At 40.8% G+C, this 23,700-nt stretch overlaps 1 protein-coding gene across 2 annotated transcripts in view; it reads left to right on the forward strand.

Moving 5' to 3' along the window:
* Positions 1-862: 862 nt before the first annotated feature.
* Positions 863-23,700, forward strand: part of DKK2 (dickkopf WNT signaling pathway inhibitor 2) — a 45,949-nt gene continuing 23,111 nt past the window's right edge. For both annotated transcript variants that reach the window (XM_063337029.1, XM_063337030.1), the window contains exon 1: positions 863-1,893. In XM_063337029.1, the coding sequence (XP_063193099.1) occupies positions 1,636-1,893 (258 nt within the window). In that variant the 5' untranslated portion in view covers positions 863-1,635. The remainder of the gene's footprint in view (positions 1,894-23,700) is intronic.

Raw genomic sequence — 23,700 nt, forward strand, 5'->3', positions numbered from 1 at the left:
TCCAGGGGAAGGACAAGGGCTTGTAGCTGCTCCATGGCAGTACACAAGTGCCCCATGGTGATCTCTGCACTAAATCTTTTGCAGGTAACAGGGGAAAGAAAAGAGCTGGGTTTATGCTAGTTCTCCTAATTTTGTGCTCTGTGTCTGTTTACCTTCCTTTTCCTGAAACGCGGTGTTTTGGTGCTGCGGCAGGGAGGTGCAAGTGCCTTGGAGCGTGTGGGTGTAGTTAGTAGCACCGGGATGTTTCACAGCAGTTGGATGTGTGCTCATGCCAAGGAACGTGAGAAGATAAATACAGAATAAGTCTCAGGGTGCTAGTGGCACTGTGGCACTGAGGAGTGTCACGTTTAGGAGTAGTGCGGTGCAGCATTAGCTGGACATGTTCTGTACCCCGTCAGTGGACTTTGCATGCTTGGGCATAAGATTTGGCAGAGTTTGTGTGCCAGCCTCACGCTTTCCCAGCACTGCAGGACTAATGTGCTTGGCACTTATACGCATTTTGGGGAGCTAGGGCACCTCAACACAGGCTTCAGCTTGGCAGCGCGCTTTGGGGGAGCCCATGTGGAAAGCCTTCAGTGAGACTTCACCTCTACCTCCGGGCTGGACACCAGGGTGGTAGTGAGGTGCAGCCAGGAGTGTGGCACTTGTGTCCAGGGTTGTGCGTGGCCGTGAGCCCCGGGCAGAGCCCAGCCAGAGAAGGGGGGAACCCACCAGGCTGGGGAGAGGGCGGCCTCTGGGGAGGTGGGAGCTGGCTGGGGGGATGGAGGGGGCGAGAGTGGCTGCGCTAGGCTGGGGGCGGAGGGAAGGGACACCCGCTGCCAGTGGCTGTAGTAACAAGGGGGAGCAGCGAGAGGCTGCTGTAGACCCCTGAGTGTGAGGGGGAGCCGCACAGGGAGCCCACTGCAGGGTCTGACCCTCTGTCTCCTGGGCTGCCCCCACCCCACCGCCGGGTGCCCAGAGCCCCTCGCCCCGCACTGGCCAGGCTGGAGGAGGAGGAGAAGGAGGAGGAAACCGGGCGCTCTCACTCCTGCTGGCTGCAGAGGCTGAGGCGAAAGACAGAAAAAGGAGGAGGGGAATAAAAAGTAAAGAGAGGGGGAGAGAGAGAGAGTGAAAGAAAACTAAGCCCAGCTTTTGCCGGTGCTGCTTGGATTGGATCTGGTTTGAGTTTCCTCTCTGCTGGCTTGTGCAGCAAGAGAGGAGGAGTGGGGGGAAGTAACTCGCTCACTCACTCTTCCTCTGGAGCTTAAGCAAACGTGCTGGTGACTGCACTGGTGGGGAGCTGCCCTGGGTGCAGTTGCCTCGTAGCTTATTGCTCTCGGTCACTTAAGAATTGCCTGGACTTCTCAAGGACCTGGAGGAAAAAGCCGTCGCTTCACAGACCTGATAGTTGCTCAGTGCCTATAGACTTGACACCTTTTTTTACCTAGGGGATTCTTTTTTTAATTCTTTTTCTCCCGTGTCTCTCAGATCAGCAGTTGCTTGAGTGTGTGGCATTGAAATCCATTGCTTTGTTAACAACTTTGGGAGATATTTTTAAAAACTTTTTTTTCCCTCTCTTTTGTTTTCTTTGCTTAAAAAAAAAAAAAAAAAGAAAAAAGAAAGAAAAAAAAGATAATCCTTTTGGGGGGAGGGGAGATGATCGTGCTGATGTGGAATAAGTGCTCCTGCTGTCTCCTCTTACTAGCCGCGGTCCTGATCGTGGAGAGCTCCCAGCTAGACAGCTCCAGCTCCAAGGTGAACTCCATCAAGTCCACCCTGATGGGGGAGGCTCCAACTCAGGCAACCAACAGATCTGCAGGCATCCACCAGGGACTGACGCTTGCTAGCAGTAAGAAGGGCAAAATGCTAGAGCAGATGGGAAAACCTCCCAAGCATTATCACCGGCAAGGAGAGGTAGGACGTCGCTTCGTTTCTTGAGTGTCTGTCTGTCTGCGTGCTATATGTGAATAATTGCTAGTCCTCCCCTCACATTGTTTTCAAAGCTTTACTGTGTTAAATTAATTAATTTGCTTCATCGGGGTTGTCTGGGACAACATCATCTTATAATTGGTGTTAAGAACTGTGCAAGTGGGAGTTGGAAGGTTTTAAACCTTTCATTTTTCTCTGTAGGATTAATAACTAATAGAAGAAGGAGTAATCTAAAAAAATATATCCTCTTCAGCATTTCTTTGTTTGACTCCTTCAACAGGCTGCTAGAAGGAAAGGAAGAAATTTCTTGTTAACTCTCAGATACTAAATGAATTGAATTTGAATTGAATAAGTGAGGAAAATTTGAGCGTGAAGTGAATCACACCTAGCAACTTGATCTCTGATATCTTTCTCCATCGTGAGAATAAAAAAGCATGCTATCCCAGTGATATTGTTTAGGGCACATTCAATTGCTTAATATGACAGAAAATTAATTCTGTGTTTCTTGTCCAGAGTATACTCCAGTGGTTGTGGAAGTTTTGTTTGGTTATGTCCAGTTGAGATAAGCAGGGAGTAACAACCCTGAATATGAAGTTTGAGCGTAAGGGAGAAAGAAAAGGTTATAGAAAGTTTATGAAAAAAAGACCCTGACTTGCTTATGCAGTCTTCTTTCCTCTCTGAGCTGCTTGGAAACTTGGAAGTCTGATAGAAAATTATCTTCATTCAACTATCTCTGTGGTAAACTATAAAGGAGCGTTTTAAGCCATCAGTACTCTACTTCCCTATCAAGTCTCAGCTTGGATGGTATGAATGTTGCGCATTATGGTGTTGAAGGAGGTAGACTCCTTCAGAAAATACAGATTTTGTACTACTGGGTATTATTAGTATCTCCAAATATAGCTGCTTTTCATAAGCAACAAACAGTGTAGCAATAAGGGAGCTGCCAACATTCAGCACTAAAAAGGCAAAATACTCAGTGCCTGAAGGGTTTGTATCTTGCCTACATTTTCCTTAAAGCAGCAGAGTATCTGCAAATTCAAGGAATCCACTGAATTTGCTAAAGTGTTTCACATCAGCTTCCTGATAATCGAATATTATCATTAGGTTTTGTGTGCAGGCATAGTAACAGTAGTGGTAGTTTTAGTTTTTGCGTGTGAGAAATTTGATTTTAAACTCCTCCAAGCTTGCCTTCCCTGGCCACAAAATTGTTTTATAATTTACCCAGGTTGCCTCTCTTTACCTCTGAGCAAAGTTTAGTAACAGATGCTGCGCTGAAGTTTTATATTACTAAAGTACTGTGCTCTTTCCTAGTGCACATTGTAATAATTACTATGTTAAATCACCTTGAGGAAATACAGGAGCATGATATGCTTTCTTAAGTGTTCTCCTTGGGTTTTCTTTTGTTTTCTGTGTATTCACAAAAAGCCAGTATGTAGGATCTATTTTCCCACTGAATGTTATCTCAGTCTCACGAGTTTCAGTGCCAGTACTTGTGAAGCTGCCCTGTACAGCCCCAAACACAATATATAATTTTTGCCTTTTGGGGAAGTCTTGACACCTTTCCCTATGTACAACGTCATTACCACTTCAATGTGTGTTCAGTGCAATGTTGAGAATGATTGATTATAGTTCACCCAGTTCCTGGAAAACAAGTTGAACGGCCCACCAGATGCATTTGCAAGACTTGGCCCTTACTTGCCAACCTGGATTGTGCGCTGGGGACTTCTAGTTACTGGCATGAACTCCCAAGGTACACTTCAAATCATAGACAACACCGTAAGTATCTGTAGCGGTAGAAGAGGTGGCAGGCATGTTAAGATGTCCTGTGTGTAGCACAAGCAAAGATGCCTGGAGAATCAGTGACTTTGGCCCCCAGGAGCAAAGCCTGACCACCCCCGTCAAGGGCTGTCCGTGCTGATTTCACCCTTTCTCCCTGGGACTCTGTCCCCGGCTCCTGCACGGTCTCACACTGATGTAGTCTATGAAAATGACTTAGATTTGCTACCAATAATTGTAGATGTTACTTTTGGCCATCTGCAGGAAGCAACACAATTAGCACAGAATTGCTGTAAAAAGAAAAAAGAAAAAAAGGTACTTTTGTGATGCTTTATCTTTGGCAATACTTCCAGTTGCAGGGTTGGTAAGCCGCTGCGTTTTTTAACAGTGGTGTCACACATCTCAACCTATTAAGACATGGCATTTTCATAATTTTTTTTTAAGTACTCTCTCATTAGTTTAGTGCTTGATTTATTTAGATTATGGGACTTTGTGCTGAAGTTTTGCATGCCATTTACTAAAAGAACAGGCCTATGCTTTTCTTCCTAAAACAATCTGTTGACTTGGTGGAATTTATAATGTGTCAAAAGTAGGAGTAACTTTTATGTGTTGGCAATATTAAATGGCAAGTTAAGTGTCTTGTTTACAACTAGGAAACAGTTTTTGTAAGGACCAACAATATGCAGCTTAAAGGAAAACTGATAGAATTTTGCCGTTGCAGTTGTGACAGCTCTGAGCTGTGTATTCAACTCTCTGCAGATACACATAGTGGAAATCAGAGAACTCTTGCTAAAACTGATGAAAGGACCATCAGCCAGCAACCTATTTACTTATTCAGCTTGGTAGACTAATGCACTTTCAGAACGTTACTTTAGTATGTTAATACAGCATTTTCAATTATGTTAATTCTCAGGACTAGGAGCAACTTGGGAGTCTTTAATCAGCAGTAAATCAACGGATACAATAGTTCATGGCTTATCTGGAGTGTTGATGTATTTCAGCTGGTAGTTAGTGCTTCTGCCCAGAAAGGGAAGATCCAGCGCTCCTTTGTCAGGCAAAGTTCCAGTTCAAATTAATGAAAATACTCACATGAACAAAGCAAGCTGATCCCGCTTGCTGGAGGGACTGGCGGGGCAAATGTGGATTTTAGTAAGACTTACATTTTTATGTCTTTCTGAGGAATATTATTTATTTTCTATTCTTATTCCCTTTACTGCCTTGGATCAGCAGAGAATGAGAAGCACTGACGTGCTAAATCGGTGAGATTTCACTGTCTTCACTGTTCTTCAGTGTCACTCCTGTTTTCCCCTTTCTGCAAACTGTTAATGTTTTTCCAGTTTCACAGAGAATCGGAAAGTATCTACAGCATTTGCACAAGGGAAAAACATGCGCAGAAATAGGAACATACAGTGCCTGTTGGACTACATTACTTTTTTGGGGGTCAGTACAACACACTGTCTGCCATCAGTTTCCTTTCAAAACTTGATTCAGAGAAGTGGCTTCTAAGGACAGTAGCCTCTCTAGCAAATTGTTCTGGACATATCATCTCTCTAAATAAATACAGTACAGTGAATAGAGTCCTAAATGAAAAGGGCCAAATTAGCAACGATGGTGGTTTAATTTTTCTGCATGTTAGATACAGCTTCCACTGTGTTAGGGCAAGCTTTTCTCTGTGACTGCTCTCGCTCAACTATAGGGATTCAACTTGAAAGGGAAAATCCCATGTATCGCAGCTGTGATTGAAAGGCATAGCCATTCCATGGATTCCTTGATGATGGTACTGTAGCCTTTTTAATTCACTTTTTGACTTCTTGTCTCTGGATTATAGTCTCCGCTCTCTTATGAGGCTTGTCCCTTATGTCAAGTGCTGGGGTTTGCACTCCTTCCCAATTAACTGCCTTTAATAATCTGGTAGGCTGAGACCTACCAAACTTTATTTCCAGGCATTTTCCTTCTTTAATCTGTGGGCGCTATATCTTCTGCCCTTTCCAAGTCCTGGCCACAAGCCATTATTTCAGCTCTTTCCCCAGCAAGTCGTGTCTCTCGTTCCCTTTGCTGCTGCGTAGCTGGTTGGGTTTGTGCTTCCCACTGGGACCGTCCCTCCCACTTCCCCCATGCACACGATGGGAGCAGCAGCAACGATGGGAAGAACTGGGACAACCAAGAGGGGGACCCGCACAACTGTGGGGCTGAATAAGAGATAATGAGGTCTGGAAAAGGGAGAGCGGACTGAAAAGCTGGGACAAGTTTTAACACTGCTGAGGCACGATAGACAGATATCAGCTAAGCTTTGTATTCCAAATGTACTCAGCTTAATTTTAAAAATGTAATTTTTTTTAAAATATCACAGCTTGGGCTAAGAGATTTGAGACCACAGAAGACGAACCAAAATATCATTAATCCAAATGGCTAAGTTGACACTGATCTCATACCTATCTGTGCATGGACACACATGTGTTTCTTGAGCAGGACATAGTTACCCACAAGGACTTGCTGGAAAATGCTTGGATGATGCTTTGTAGCAAGTAAAACAGCATGAGATGTAGTAATTGACTGCAGTGCCCTGAGAATGTTACAATAAAATGTACCAAAGACACCAAAAATGCAACCACAATATCTTGAATAGCTAGCAACCAAGACAGTATAAATTATTTCTACATGGGATTAAAAATAAATTAATTGCAATACCTACAAATCACATCCAGCAACGGCTTCTTTTTTTTTTTTTTTTTAATAAAAAAATAAATACAGAATTAGAACTGCTAAATCTGCAGAGGTCACCAGAGAATGTATTCTTTGCGCTTGCTGTTTGCTGTTAGGAATCTGGGAGGCATACTGGTTTACTGGCAGCATTCTTGCTACATAGCTGAACGGCTTGTCTCTTGGTTGCAAAAATGGGATGCAGAGAATTATCTCCTTCCTGGGTCATGCTTGGTGTCCCCTTCAATTTGTTATTATTATTTGACTTCTTAATATAGAGAAAAAGCTCCTATATGGTGGCTTTACTACAACTATTTCCCATTAATGCTTCAACAATGCCTAGAAAATTTCCAGGACGCTGATGTGCTATCGAGTGTGCAAATACTTAGGAAGAGTTAGTTTCTGCCTGGAAAATCTGTCAGAGTCTAAGGACAACACAAGAGATGATGAAGCATGATTACATTTTGCTCTCAGAAAAATGAGTCTGATTAACTCATTATGTTTGATTAACTGATGCTTTGCAGATGCAAATATAGCACAAGTTTAATTTTGATTTTAATTATCTCAACACCGGATGTATCTTGCAAGCACTTCATATCTCATGGTTTGTCAGTTGAGCCTTTGGTCCTTTTACAGTTGTACTTACAAATGCCTCACCCTGGAAATGTCGTTCAGGAGGAATTTAACTCCGCAAAGGAGGAGTCCCATAAAGCTCCTGCTTCTGTTTGCTTTTCAAGCGTTGCTTTCCTCTTTGGGTTTTGTGTATCCGAGAATTTTTCTAAGTGTATCCAAAAAAATTTTATGTATATGTAAAAATGTTAATTTGGAGAACTGCTTCAAATCCAGAGACCTTCCCTTCCCACTTGGGCTTGCACAAGTCCCTGCCAAGCTCATGCTACCCCCACATGCACACATTGGTTGTGGCTGGCAAGACCAAGGGTGCAATGGGCCAGACTTGGAGCTGGCAGCCCCCACTTGGCCCATCGTTGGCGGATGGTTTGTCACCACGTCCCGCCACGGTGCTGGGGAACTTTGTGTCGGCCCTGAGGTCATTAGATATTTATGGCAGATCTGAGGACTTGAAGTTTGTATGACACTGCAGAAATGGGGAAGAAAAACAGAAGCTGCCTCTCTGCTTTTCCTGGATCGATAAAACTCCGATGTATTTAGATTTTATTTATTTATTTATTTTAGAGAACTGAAGATAATGCTTTGGAAATCTTTGTCTTTCCGTGCTATGTCCTTGGCTATGTTTCAGGTACCTTTAGGTTGAAATCAGCTTCTATAAGCTTCATATCCACAGATATGAAAGTTCCACACAAAAGCCAAGAAGATCAGAAGGTTTTTTACTTTTTTAAAATTAATTTTGCTTGCAAAAATATTTATTTTTATTAGAGAACATGGACATTCATCTCTTCTTTTTGATCCAGTCTAGGATGTGCAATGACCATATGTGTCCCCAAACCATCACTTCAGTATAATTTTTCCCTTTTTGATTGAAGGGCAGATTTGTTTTAATGGAAAATTTCATGAACACAAAGCAATTTTCAAACTGCAATGAAATGTGAAAATAGGTGAATTTGTGATACTTCTGAGCTCATTGCAGAATCCTTTGCTCTAGAATGAGCTGCAGAAAGTAGCGTTAGAGAGAGGGAGGTTGTATAAAAGGGTATATATGGTCATAATAAATGAACCAAGCACAGCAGTTTTCAAATAAAATAATGAGTTTTGTTCATCTTAGTTGCAGTTTTCTTGGGATTGTCCCTGAATCCATCTATGATTTATACGTTTGTGTTTACACAAACAGAACTTGAGTTATGAATATGAATGTATATAAACACACAGTGGGAATGTGGAGTTCACTCATTAAGCAGCTATTTTGTTCTTACTAAAGGAAAGACTGGGGCAGTGCTACAAAAGGAGAAAAAAAGTTTAAGAGTTGTTGGTTTTTTTCCCCCTCAAAGCACATAAGCACACAGTTCAGCCCCTTGGGACTTTCTTAAAGCTAAGCTTTGATATGATTGAATTTTCATATGCACAGTAATGAATCTTGGAGACATGCATGTTGCACATGTGTAGTGCAAATGGCACTGGTTTCGCATTTTTAGCAGTAAGCGAAGGTGGACTGTTCTGCACATGCTCGGGAATGAGGTGTTGCTTCACTCTGCAAGCCCTCGGCCTCATTCTCTGAGCATCATGTAAGTGTGAACCAGGGTGTGCATGCTTTTAAAAGCATACTTATCGGTCCAGTGAACGAGAGGACAGGGTTCAGTTTTACGTGTTCTGGCAGCTTGCGTTGAGTGAAGCAGTGACTTGCTGTCACTGTGATCTCTTCCCTGCAATGCATAAAGCGGAGGTCTCTTGAAAGGCATTGCAAGTAGAATATGTTTATGTTGCAGAAGAAAACTTTTATTCTTGGAGTCTCATTCTTAACCTGAACAACATCAGGGAAAGTAATGCGTCTGATGGGGGAAAAGCTCCTTTGTTTTTCCTTTTGCACAGAGCAGGATAGTTTCCAGAATTGTTCCTTTTGCAACGTGTTTGTACAGAAAATGGGGCACCTAGTCTTGACAGCCTGCAAAGGTACTAAAGCTGGGCATTTTGCTGTAAAACCAGATCGCTGGAAGAGGGGGAGAGACCTGTATGTAAAACCACTGAGAGACATGCCAAATGCTAAGCCCAACTGATCTAGTTGGTGTTAATTTAGTTCATTTCGTTTTCAGATGTATCAGAAAGATTTAGGCTTTGGGGGGGAAAAAAAAAGAAAGAGATACTGACAGATGCGCTACCATCTTGGCTTCAGCCTTTTTGCTTTCATAGGACTTTCTCCCCTCCTTTTAGTATTTTTTTGTTGTTGTTTTACAACAATACTCTAGTGTTTCATGAAGAAGAGCCATGGTACTTTGGATGGCCAATGTCAAATATTCATGTCAACTCAAAAACTGCCATAGAAAACTAGGTCCTGTGTTTAACTGGTGCTTGGGTCTCATCTCAAAGAGCTTATGTTGTTTTCTGAAGTCACTACGGAAAATAGATTTTTGACTTCCCAATGTTGCAAGTTCTAAGGAAGACTCCACCTGCCACCTGCTCTTACGGCTAGATTTACTGGTGTGCCTGAGCGCTTTCCCTTATTTTCTTACCATGGGTATCTCCATGTGGAGTGTGACACAGAGGTACTTCCACTTATATGGTCTCTGTTCAGGGGGAGTTTTTCTAGAGCATGGGTTTAGAAGGAGAAAAGCCTCTGTCCAAGATGACAAAGAGCTGCAAGCAAGAGATGGTGTTAGGGAGCCCTGAGCTTGGCAGACAGTTTGTCTTCACAGTGTATCTTCAGCAGCAGCTGAGTGAAAAATGGCCAAACGAAGCTTCTGTTGGCTAGACCTGGCAGGGATAGTACAGACTGCAGAATTTGACACATTTCTTTGTTTCTTCTCTTTTGGCTTGAAAACGAGAGAGCAGAGCCTGCCTCCCATCCATTTCATTGTGAATTTCCTGGGAGACTCAGGATCCTGTTTTCTATCTTAAAAAAAAAAAAGAAAAGTTTTTGTTTCTCTCTATCTTGTGGGGCATTAGCTTGTTCAGGACATGGAGACTGAGCTGTGAGTCTCCTACTTCTCTTCTTTGGTAGGAGGAGTACTGGGCAGATGCTTACCTTCTTTTTCAAAAATCATCTCCCCTGTCAGTCTTCAGGCGGGAGGGAAGGAGAGAGGAGATGTCAAATGGCCGTTTCCTCTTTTAGAGGTAGACAGAACAATGGCATTCCTTACCAAAGAAAGAGTTACAAATTGTGACTAAATAGTTAACATACAGCTTTCACATAGAGAGAGACCATATGGTGAGTAACATGAAGGGGTAATAATAATGGAAGAAGCAGAAGGGAAGAAAAAGCTGGCTACTATCCTGTGTTTGCATCAGGGAAGAGGGTGACCGTTTGGCAGGCTAGAGAAGGTGGCATGGCTGGTGTGTGATCTGATGATAAATTCATGAGCGTTTATGGAGATAAACAGTGTGGCATCGTTATTCTTCTCTTTGTGGGGGGATTATTTCATTAACTCCCTGGGATGCTGGGAGCCATCACGTAAATGTGAAGACTGTTTTGTGTATTTAGCTTAGCCTGAAAGTTTTACCAGACGTGTCATTCTTAAATTTTAGTTTATCATCCACTCAGGTAGTAATAATGATATCATCTGACCCACATTACCAACCACATGCCATAACGTGTGAGCTGAACACTATGGGGCTGCCCAACGAGACTGGAAGTTGTTCTTCCAGACCCTCTGAGTTCCTCTTACTCCCAACAAATCTAAATTTGCAATGTATGTTATTATTAATAATAAGTAAAGTATATTATTCATAATCACCTCCTATGGTGGGGAGAGAGAGTGGGTGTGGGTCAGAACTGAAGAATGGAAGTCCTGGGAGCCATGGGAGGACCAGGAAATCAGTAGGTTGCCATCTTCTCTCCATACCTGCTCCAGGGTGGAGCCAAGTGTTGATGCTGCCTCATGTGTCGTCTTAAGAGCAATGAGGAAAACTGCCTATCACAAGTTAGGCTTGAAAGTCTACTTTATATTTTGGTGGAGGGCCTAAACTGCTTAGCTGTATAAAATGTTTTTGTAATTGTTTGAATAAATACAGGGTTTTAAAAATGCTCTTCAGGAATGCTTGTAAACTTCTGTGCTTGGTTTTGTCCCGGTTGCTATCTTCCAGACATCCCACTCCTGGCCAAGGAAATGGCTTTTTAACAAGAAGAATCCTCTGGAAATTACTTTCTGAGGGGGTCCTTGCCACAGCAGCTGCAACAAATTGCAACTGAACTTCAGTCCCAATTGGTTTTTATTGCTAAAAGGATAAGTGACCAAGTGAATACTTGTATTATAGCTTTGCGACAATTTATTAAGTATCAAATTGTAGCGTGTGGTGTTGTCTAACCAGAAGATTAAGGTTTTCTCTGTGGAGGGAAATTTCTCTCAGACTTTGCACCAGCGCTCAAGCTGAAAGAGGCTGGGAAAGACTCGTCGATCCCAAACTGTCTTGTGGTTAGGCCAACTTAGGCTTTTCCTTTCACTGAGACCTCGGCGTCGGGGCCAGGGTCTGGCCTGCGGTGTCAGTGCCAGCAGAGTACAACCAGCACAAGGCAGGCAAAAAGAGAAGTCACGGCATGGCAGCTTAATGCGTGCTGATCCGCTCCCCACTGTGTAAACAAGTCTCCGGGGGACATTTTCTGAGCAAGTTGTTTTTGAGTAGCAACATAGCTTTAGCATAGCTCAGATTATGCTAACTGTGAAGCATTTTTGGCATGATTTTCCAAATAAGCAACATGGAGTCCAGGGAGGTCAAGGAAGGATGGAGCAAAAACTTGAGATGGTACAGGCTCTTTCGTTGTGTCTTTGAGCAGGGTTTGCCGGATGGAAAGGAGTCGCAGGTCTGCTTGCCTTTCCCTCAGCTTCTCTGCTCCACCTTGAGGCCAGCAGGGAGGATAAGGAAAACTCTGTCCCTTCATTTCTCTAGAGGAGTGACTAGAATGGGAAAGAGGATGCACCTTATATTACATGGGAAATAGGAGGTTCTAAGCTTTAGTATTGCACACATATATAAATCATGCTAGATAGCGCAAAATTTTCTAAGGATTTCAGAGGTAGGAACTCAGGCTTTCTTTGCCTATGTGTTTGTCTATATGCATATTAAAATCTTGCTTTAAGTATTATCTATACAATATAGTGTTAGACATAAATTAAAATGCAATATTATTTTTATTATTGTTATTACTGAAATGCAAGAGCTTTTTTTATCTCTGGATTTCACTGGAAGTGTAGAAGAAACAACTGTTTGGAGTGCTGAATTGTGACGGTTGTTGGGTGGTTGGAAGAATGAGTATGAAAGTCAAAGTTTCATGTTTAGCTTTTCCCCACTTGCTTTCCTAATTTGTGAAACTGGGAAGCACATATTTGGCCCTGTGCTTGACAGGGATTTTGGATGGCTTTGTTAAAAGAATTTGTTTCAAAAAAATTTGTTAAACATTTGTTGTTAAAAAAAAATGTTTAAAGACCTTCACGCATGGAGATGCCTGATAGGCAGAAGTTGTTCATTTGAAATGCAATGTCTGTTATTGGTGCGCTTCAATGAACTCAGGTTGTGGAGGGTTTAAATACAGGACAGCAAAACTGGAGACACCCCTCAGTCCCTGGGAAAGCAGATTTCTAATGAACTTCATGGGTCAGGTTCCCTCCTTCCCCAGGCACGCTCGCCTTACTGTCACTGCTGTAGGTTTGGGATTTGGATTTGGTTTTGTTCATTGTGATCTCATGGATGGTGCCTTTTCTTAAACACTGTCCTCTTAAGTTATCAGTGAAGGATAGATAAGAGAGTCTTTATTACAGGCACACATGTGCACCGCAGGTGCGAAGAGAACTCTTAAACTGTTTATGGGCGCACAAAGCCCCACGAACAAAGAGGGCAGAAAAGAATGTTGTCATTTTAAGGAAAAATATGTTTTAAGGCCCTGTTAAAAATAAAGCCAAAAAGGAATAGCAAATGGGCTGCAGATTGTCTGTGTAACAGGGATTAGCACTGTGAAAATCTTTCATTTTTCTAAGCAGGCATGTACCACAGACAGGCCCAGCTAGCCGAGATACCATTCAACACTCAAGGGGGTATCCACTTTTAGGCTCATGCCTCAGTGAGTTACCCACAAAATCGCCCTCCAGTAGGAAAAAACAGGTAAAGAGTAGGATAGCGCTGGCTTAACTCTGTTTTAGAGGTTTTAGATTAATAGAAGCCAGTACATAACATTGTACGAACAGGTATGGTGGTGGTGTATGAGTTCCAGGTCTGGGGTGCAGTTGTCACTCTTGAATTTAGTGGGACTGAAGTTTATTTTACAGCTAAAGGGTCAGAACAGTAGGGTCAAGGATGGAGAAAATGAAAGGAAAACCTATTATCTTCTATAACAGCCACATGATGATATCTTCACTTGTTCAGGAACAGCTTTCAGGTCCATCAAGGAATACATCTGTAATAGTGGTGACAATTCAGTACCCAAAGAAATGATGTAACTCACTCCCCTCCAGCACTGTTTCCCAGCAGATGCACCAAAAAAATGTGGCCACAGACATCAGTTCATGCTGCCCAGAAATGCCACGCTTTGGCTCCTTACTCTGCAAAATGTGCTGCCCATCTTACCCAAGGGGTGCCACATGCTTTTGCACAGAAACCCATCTTGAAGGTTGGGCCCTGTTTATGGACAGAATGAATCTGAAGGGCATTTATGTACCTAACTCCCTGCATGTTTCCAGTGGGAATTAGGTTCTGCATGGCTTTAGGGAGCAGGATCATGGTCTTTTCCATGCAGGAGAGAAATTCAGCTCAGAGGAAATCATCCAGCTGAGACTCCCTCACTGGAAAGCAAGCTCAGGGAGAAGGAGCTCTCTTGTCTTTTATCACCTATGTAAGATAGCCTGAATTTGGTCATCAGAATAATTTATTATAATTATTATTACAGAAAAAGTTAAATCAGAATAATTTATGCTGTTCCCTCAACAGTGAAATAATAATATGACCGGTGACAGATCTGTATCTAATGTACCAGACACAGTTCCTCTGGCCCTTCTCTATGGATTTCAGTCTCCATCCAGAGTAACCCTTTTCTTAAAGCAGGGTAATTTTTTTTTTCAGTGTAAAACTGGACAAAGATGCAGAGATGTTGCAAGCAGAGCTGTAGCGTTTCTCTTTAATGAGCCTCTTCCTGACCCACCCTATGTAAAGCAGTTGACACATCATGTGTTGTGCAGCTGGGATGGCTACCCTGGCACATGTATCTGACACAGGAACGTATTGACTTCGGCCTTTTGGAAGCACCGGACCCATGCTGTTCTCCAGAGATGTGTCTAAGTCATTTCCCAGATACCGTGGATATAGCAGCGGTAGGAGCAAAAGCTGAAGTGGAATTCACTAATTAAGATTTAGCTGATTCTGTGAAAACTGATTGCACAACAGAGACTGACACTCAGTTTCTGGATTTTATTTCCTCTCTCTTTCCCTGGTTTGACCTCCAGTGCTCCTTCTGCCTGTTGGTCAGTATTTGGGTCTCAAGTTGTAGAGTTTGTGTGTGTGTGGGGGGGTGGTTTGAGGGTTTTGAGGGATTGTTGTTTTGGGGCGGGTTTGGGGTTTTTTTTGTTGTTTTTTTTAAATGCAAGATTTTTGAGAAGTAGCACTTTAAATTTGAGTTTTACCCCTTGACTGAAGGGCAGACCGGTTTCTGTGAGATACCAGCTGGAGGGCTTGAAGCTCTGCTCAGGTGGCGCAGGGCTGAATTTCCACCAGGGTGATCCACGCTGCCAAAACAGCGTGAGCAGACAAGACCAGCCATGAACAGGGTTCATGCGCTGTTGGTAGTACAACACGTGCCTGTGTTACCACGGGAACGGGGAGCTCTGGTGCTGGTAACTTCACCGGGAGTCTTTGTGCGTGTATGCTGGGAAAACTTTGACCACTTGTTAGTAAAATTTCACACTGCTTTTACTTTTGATCCCCTTCTGTCCAAAATGACCCTCTTGGCAGGAAATTAATTTAACCGGTAGCTACTAGGAGACATTTTGTGAACATTTGCTTCTTCTAAAGTTTATTTTCACAGTATGTTTCACCTGAATATTTTCCAGAACAAAAAACCTCAAATGCTCTGCTGTCCTGGTAACACGTGCGAGGCTGAGGCTTCGCTCTTCCTTCCAGCCCGCCTCGTAAAACACTCTCCTAATGCTCAGCCTTAATCATGTTTGCATGGATAATAATAAGGTTAATGTTTCAAAGCAGCACTCTCCTACCAAGCTAATGACAGATCAAATGACACCATTTCTTGCAAGTTAATATACCACTGCTCTTTAAATACTTGTGTGAACGGAGCTATAGCTCAAGTACAAAAAGTTTAAAGAAAATGAATTGCCAAGGGATAACCCATTTCATAACCGATTAGAATAACTAATAACTCATCAGTTGACAGGAAAAAGTAAGTCGGACTAAATGGCTAGCTTTCACAATGCGGAGAGGCTATAAGCAAAGTTTCACACCAATCTTTTAGAAACTGATGCTGTTCAACTTATTGGTAAATTGTCCGGAAAATGGGGATTAGTGAGGCACAGAAGTTTTTAATGAAATGTATTCAGAATGCTAAGAACTTAAATGGACCACAAAGAGCTGCAGCAGATTTCAGTATACTGAGCATCTGAGAAATGTAACGCACAGGTAAAATTCCATTCCTATAGGTATAAAGCAATGTACATGGCATAATGTGACAGCAGCTAGGCACATACAGTGGTAACTCCTAAATTAGAGTCACTTTAGCTATCAGTTAATGTTAAAGCAGCAGCAGAGAGTGGAGGAAAAAAAAAGCCAAGCAGAATATCGGGAACCAAGAGCAAACAGAGGGTATTTTTACACTACTTCTAAGTTCATGTTGCTCCTCATCCTGGATAACTGTTAAAAGGATATAAAAGCAGTCAGGATTAAATGGGAGAAGAGGACAGCAGGGATGATCGGAGCAGCAGAACTGCTTTAAGACAGGAGAAATTAAATAGGTCACAAAGCCCCAGTTTGGAAAAGGGAGAAGAGACATAAAATAATGAAGGGTGAGGAAAAGGTGAGTGGGGAGCAATCGCTCAGTATTTGCCCTAGAAGAAGAGCCAAGAGCAGACAGTGTGAAATTATCAGACAGCCAGGAACTAGTTTTTCATATTGTATAGCTCATTGCCACATGACGCTGTGGGAGCCATATGGAACTGCTCAAACGGAGATGAGACAGACGCAGAGACGAGAGATTGCACTGGTAGGTACTAAACAGTGGTAAAACTTCCAGCTTCATATGCATCTAAGCTGTTGTTTGCTGAAGCTGGGAGAATGTATCTGGGAGAAATGAGAAATCCTTCTGTACTTGCCTATTTTCTTACTCCTAGGAGTATTTGCAACTAGCAGGACACTGGCCTGACCACTTTGCTCTGATGCATTATGGCAACTTTTATGTACATATGTAGTTGATCAATAGTTTAGATTTTATTATTATATAATAAATCAATTTATATCAATTTATATTTTATCAGTATCATAAATAACCCAGCTTGTTACCTCAATTTATCATGAAACTTAAGCATATGTGGTTAAATGTAAGCATTTGTGTTGTCTCGTTTACCTTAGTTAGGATGTGCATATATAAATATTAGGTAGGTATTTAAATATTTGGTTGGACTCAGTCTTTGAGTCTATGACAGTGGGTACTGATTTTCATACCCTTTCTAATGCCCGTTAAATCAACGTGAATGCTCCCACAAACTTTAGTGTGAGTTTGTTATCCAGAGCAACTTCTAGGCAAAATGTTAAATATTCCAAAGAGATTGCTGCGGCAAATGGAAAACATGACTACAATGAAAAGGAAATGGAAAAACGAAGAAATAGACAAAGAGGCTTAGGACAGATTTACAAAGTATGTAGCACGCACAAGTCGGGGGAGACTCTCCAAAGGAATTTTGCTACTATTTACTCAGCTATGGAAGTAAATACTTTCAAAAAAGGATCAGATTTTCAAGTCATTCATCACTGAGAATGAAGGTTTTTGGTTTGGGGATGTCTTTTTGCTTTGCGTTGTTACTTCATCAAGCTTTTTTGTGCTTCTGAGTAAATTCTTCTCTCCCGAGTTATCATTATACATAGGACTGAATATCGTCATACCTTATAGAAACTTCATAAATACATCCCGTATTTTTTGTAGTGACCTTCTATGGTACGCTCTGTATAACTCAGTGAATTGACCTAAATTTACCTTTAGAATCCACTTTCTTTTTTCTATCTCATGCAGTACCTGATTTTTGATAGATGTGACCACATCCAGTCTGCTCCCTTCTTTAAAGCAGAGATGTAAAGTAACTTGCTATCCTGAACTTGACGTTTGGTTAAAATCTCCAATTTTGACACCATTTTGCTGGGAAAAAAACCCCAACTAATGGTATATATTTGTTTATACTGCTGTTTTTGTGCATATAGCACAATAGTTATTTGAGCATGGCATTTTTAACGGGCACATGATACAGTATTTCCAGGGGCCACAAGTGAATATTTGGTTGGTTGGTTTGGGGTTTTTTTCAGGCGAATGTGGGGCTGTCAGGTCCCTTTTACAGTTTTAGGTATGTAGCCTGATTTTTCAAAGTGGGCTTCCAGCTTACTTCCAGGTTGCAGATGAAAGGTACTGGGTGATGAGTCATCAGTTACGCTAAACCTTTATGGCATTGATTCCAAAAATTTGTCATTGTATGCCATCTGATTTTCCCCATTATGTGGAAATGCTCCTCTCGGAAACAACTATATGATATTTTTAGGAACTCAGAACATTTGGAAGTTGATAACTGAAATCCAAACATTTACACAATGAGAAGTAGAGATGCTCAGAGAAGGAAGACACACATGCAATTAATACAGAATGCATTAAATGTCATAAATTTTAATAGGAAGTACACAGGTTGAAAATGATACTGTTTAAATCAATATTCCTTTAAACAGTAGTTTTTCTAAACTTGCCTTAGAATTATTTGTTTTAAAAAGATGCATACCTGACATATTTTATACTTTTAGAACTCTATTTTTTGACAGAGTGTTCTGGGTCCAGAATTCCTGCAAACATCATTTCCCAGTGAGTGCTTTTAGTACTTAAGAGGAAACAGAAAAAAATGTCATGGAAACTGCAAGATTTCACTGGGACTGCTCCATTTTTCCATAAAAATTCTTGGAATGAAAAGCTTCTATTTTTTCTTTTTAATCCTTAAATGAAAAAAAAATGTGCTGTGTTCACAATTTGTACAGATTCTAAGTGGAAAAAATTCCCAATTTGCTGCAGATAGGAAAAGTATTTTCTTGGGGAACCTGGATTTGTTCTTGAATCGTCAGGTTACAGCTGCATTCATATTCCATCCTTCTAGGCTTTCACGCTTACTCTTCTATCTCTCTGTGATATTATACTGTTCAATTTAGTAAACTCTTGAGTGTATAGAAATCTAAGTTCCCAGGACTCTAAATTAGACTGGAACTCAATTCATCTGACAGACTTTTGAAACTGGGGCTGTAATTCCCAGTTCATTTAGATACTTAATGCTCATTTAACCTCCTGTCTGTATTTGTACTTGCTGACTCGTTGCTTTTTAGGTGGTAGAAGTCAGTCAACCTTCAGATCAGAAGCATGTGCTGCCCCTCCAGCAGACAAACATTTTCCACCGACATTTTGAAGAGAATAAAAATCTAAATAAATAACCCCCAAGGTTGAAAAGAGCCTATTCACCAAACATTGGTAGAGTAATTCCACAGGAAAAATAAATGTTCAGCAAAGTGATCTTTCATTTGAAAATTGGATCCAGATTTTACAAACCAAGAAGGGTGAACAACTGTGTAAAACGCAGGGCTACGTAGTTTGTCTACAAAGTGTGTTGCCGCAAGATACTAATATTCTGCTTATGGAGAAGTGCAATCTGGGCAAAAAAGTAAACAGTTTAAAATTATCAGCAAACTGTTGAAATCGTTGTACTATGAACGCGTAATATATACAATTAATGTATATGTACTGTCTCTGAGCTAGTTCAGAATGGTACAATTCAGGACAGATTCATCTGGCAACACATCATTTTGAAAATGAAGCCTTCTGTTCTTTGAAGAAAGATGGTAAAATCATTATGTCTGGAAGGCAACAGCAATAGAGCACAAAATGAGACTTTTGGGAAAATCAAGCATTCAGTTCCCTGCTTATCTTTTGTTCTAACATGGTTCTTCCTGGGTTAAATTCATCATTATTGCCTTTATATTCTCCTTTCATGAAGAAAAGAATTCACTTCTACCATGGAGCTAAGTTTAATAGTAGAAGTAGTAGTAGCAGCAGCAGCATGTTATCCAAGCATGGAGAAAAGGAGTGTAGGGACTTAATGGCCGATTATCCTATTAAAAGGCAGTATTAGAACTCTGCTGCCTCTTCAAGCAGCCATGCCTATTTGAAATCCAAGGTTCATTTTCTGAAAAGAAAAATCACTCTAAGCTCATTCTGCCTGAGTTGCACTGATTTTGTTCCACCTGTCCAAGTCCTCTGAATTGAAAAGAAATTTCAGCAATACAATACTTGTAAGCCTGTGATATTTTTAAGAGCTAAATCCAAAATCTTTGTGCTCCAGGCTAAGGTGAATTTGTGCTGCAGTTGAGTTAGTAAGTGATCAGTCAGGCTGAGGAAAAAGATTTTCAGAAAGTAACTAAAGCATTTCTACCTTTAAAATCCTTTCAGGATTTTAGCCAAGGACAGGATTTTAGGGGTGGAATAGTAAGGAGAATGTCTCTAGCTTTCTCGCTGTAATAGCATATCCTAATTTGAACCTGTATATTATTTTTTACATTATACCTTACTTATATATCTGCACATGTATGCATATGTATACTGAGACTGTTTATGGTATGTGGATTAAGCAGGAAAGTTATAATTTATTTTCTATTTTTTACCAATATTCTGATGTTATTAGAACTGCTTTTGTAATCTCTAGTACCAGGAAAAGGGAAAATGTGATAAAAGAACATTTTCTCAAGAAGTTTTAATAGACACAAAACCTTCAGTTGCTTTTAGGGGGAAAAACCTCCTAGAAATCAGGTCTCTTCAAAACTAAATTGATCAGAATTCTAGATTTCATCATTCAGTCTTATTCACTGCTCTAAGCAAAGCAGATTTTGTTTTCTAACTATCTTTTGAAGATAAGTTTGAAGTTTGGAATTAAAGTAAAATTGTTGTGAAACAGGTTTCTTTTAAAATGGCATAGTGCGCTGCCATGTGAATTGTTTTCCAACGTTTAAATTTGGTCAGTTCACAAACACGATGAGGATAATTTTGTCTGTTGGAGTGATACCTTTCCTGGGATCAGGCTGTGCACTTTTTATGTTTTACTCATCACCAGTAATAATAATTCTGTGATTGTCTTTTGCTGAAGAATTTTGCTGGTGATGCACACAGTAGAAGAGAGTTCAGCTGTTTAGCTGGATCCAGGTTTGGTAGGAGTGATAAATGGGGGGAAAAATTTATTGTATTAAGAAAATTCATAAACCAGCTGATTCTAGATGGATCTGATGGGACAATTTAACATAATCCCTTACTTCAGCAACCTAATTTCGGGGGCAAGACTAATTAATACTTAGAGTTTTTGTAGCGCAAAACTAGAGTTTCTTAGGTTAAAAAAACTCCTGTGACAACAGTTGCGTTTTTCATCTTGGAAAACAAAGTTTAAAGAGAAAAACTTTGTTGTTAGCACGATGCCAAGAAGAAAACAGAATTTACCATAATACCATAGAATTACCCTAATACTTTTGTCTTTTGCCATGTCTCACATTTTTGTGGGCTGGGCTTGTCTTGCTTCTGTAAGGTGGAGTTCTTTCTGTAGTATCTTCAAAGCAATGGGCACCTTAATTTTCTTCTGTCATAGCCACAGGGCTTCAAGTGGAGAGACACACAGGACTCCTTGGAGAACAGGGCATTCTCTCTGCAGTAAGACTTTGAGGAAAACCAGAAGCAGTAAAAAAATTTCCTGAGCTCTGTTGAATCAGAATGTGATTTCTATAGAATTGCAGCTCATCGCACTGCCTCCTATTTTAGAGGAAAGCTAACACAGGTGAGACTAAAGATGGCTAAAATATATATGCTCTGCCTCAAAGCCTGTTGAAGTTAGCCTAGTGTCAATTGATTTCAACTTGCAGGAGCCACTTTGACTGAAGTCTCCCAAAAGATACAACCATAGTAATAATAAACGTAGCACTGATCTCAAATAGCTATGCAAGAAATCTGGAACGTGAAGTAGAATCTCACTACTTGGTGCAACTTGTCATATTCCTGTGGAAATCGGTGGGAGATTGACAATTTCCACCAACAGAAAATCTGGCCCTGCAAATTACTTTATCTTCTTTTAATTCCTATCATTCTTGAACTACAATGCCACAAACCAAACCTGCATTAACTGTTTCCTCCTGTAAGTGTGTATCTTGGCATATCTGAAATAGAACAGTAGTTAGGGATATCAGCCAGCCTTCCATGTCTGGTTTTATAAAATTGTATGTCAGTTGAAATTGCCGTGCAAATATGGGTTGTCTTTGTCCTACTCTTCAGCTTCAGAGCCAAGCTTTAAAACATGGCTATAATGTATGTTTGCTTGTATAGATCTGGTAGCTGGTGGTGTTCCTCTCTTCATGTTCATCATTAGAACACATTGGGAAATACAGTTGTCAGTTACATAGAATTATTTCTAAACACCTTCCTACTTGGGAAGGTAAGGATGAGATTGATAAAACAAAGAAATGTCCATTTGACATGCGGTGTTGTGACTCACTGGGTAAAACTATTTCTGCGATGTGACATCAATAGGTTTTCAAACTACATCAAGGAAATATTTATCGGCACTTCTGGTTTTGTGGCACTGAGAAAAGAATAAATAACTGTAAAGGATCAGCTTTTTAAAGTTCTAGGAGAATTTAAATCCCATATTTTCCAACAACGTGAATGCGGCTGCATTTGAACGCTAAACCAGAAAGGTTTATGGTGCATATGGTACCTATTTGACTTTTTTAAATGTCTAATTTCTGCTGTGGAAATGGAGGCCAGCTTGAGTTATTTATTGTGGGATGCAGAAGGAAATCACGACCCTTTGCAGGGACACGTTAGAATCCCTGCACCATTCAGCCAGTTTTCTCCTGTCACACCTACTTAAATTTTCAAAAAGACGCTTTAATGTATTGAGTGTGCTCTGGATCATGCTAGTTCCTGAGCGCTTATGACAGCTTTCAGAGATTGCTGGTGGCTCCCAGTAGATTGTAATTCTAGAAACAGGAGCCTGATGCTAAGCATCACCACCTGTTCTCCATTATTTTCCTTCAGAAGAAAACAATGCAGGGATAAGATTACATACTAATGGAACCCATTTTCACTAAATAGGTACATTTGGTCACATGTAATTTGGTGGCCCATAAAAGAAAAAAAGAAAATAGTAAGCTGTTTTCAAAAGGGAGAAGCAAATAAAACTTAAATGAAGAGTTTCCTAACTACGTTAACTAAACCCAATTCTTACATGGCAGGTATACCAATATGCAGTATGTAAGTACATACAGATCCCTTGTTGGAATAGCTGTGTTTTCAATTTGATTTGTTGACATATCCTAAAAGACTTTGGACCTCATTCAGGTCTTTGTAAATCCACTACAGAGCTACATTTGAACCCTTCTGGCATTTACACTGGAATTCCTATTTCTACTTTGCTTAGAACAATGCTGGTCTTGTCTATAACTGAGGTTCCTCTGCTGCCTCTCAGTAGAAAAAAAAATTATACATAACATTGTTATAGCAATACTTGCAAATGATGTAGTTGTTTGTTACATTCTGTTATCATTGCCATATGCCAGAATGGTCCCACGTTGTATCTCCGCTACACATTCATGCGACATACAACTCGATAAGTGAAGGAATTTTAATAATAAAACCATCAATGCATCTCTGTATAGGTTTTAGCGTGTGGTATAGGTAGGCAGTACCTTTTCCAAGCATGAAAATAAACCTCTGTCTCCTCCTCTTGAAATCCTGAAAATGGTAGAATTCATATAGAATCTGTGATAGCCTGGCTTGTGGTGGTCACTAGTCCTGGTTTTGGATGCAAACCAGTGTCTAAACAGTACCCAAATCTACTTTGTAGCACTTTTTGTTGCGGCTTTTCCTTTTGCCAATATGTTATTCCCAAGGCTGTTATACGAAAAGCACCTTTGCTTTTTTCTTTTTTCTTTTTTTTTTTTTTAAGTTTTTTCCTGCTTGTGCTGCTTGATGATTCTCCTCTGAGAGTTCACATTAGACTGTTGGTAGCTTTTCAGTAGTACTGCTTACTGCTTCTTGCAAACTCTTTGGTAAAAAGTAGTGTGTTTTTTGTTTTTTTAAATAATGTTTGTTTTCTGAAGTGTGTTAGTTCCTGAATTTTGAAACTGTGATTGAGAAGTTAATGAAAAGGCAGCAAAGGAAGGGTCACTGTACTTTATCCACACCTGTGCACTTTTGGGGAGATGAGATGTTATTAGAAGTGGTTTTTTGCTGCATGCATGGTTGGGAGGTGCCACCTGCCAGTGCAAGCCCCATGCCTGCAGCCTTGTGCCCTGGCACCCTGCTCTGGCGCAGCTCCAGAGCTCCCTTGGTGGCTGGCACCCTGCTGGGAGACAAGGATAGGTTTAACTCCTCCCAAACAATGGTAAAAATTTTAGTCATTTTAGGCCCCTTATTTTGGGAACAGCTTAGGTAGA

The sequence above is a fragment of the Chroicocephalus ridibundus genome, chromosome 5, assembly GCF_963924245.1.
Source record: "Chroicocephalus ridibundus chromosome 5, bChrRid1.1, whole genome shotgun sequence".
NCBI classification, from domain to species: domain Eukaryota; kingdom Metazoa; phylum Chordata; class Aves; order Charadriiformes; family Laridae; genus Chroicocephalus; species Chroicocephalus ridibundus.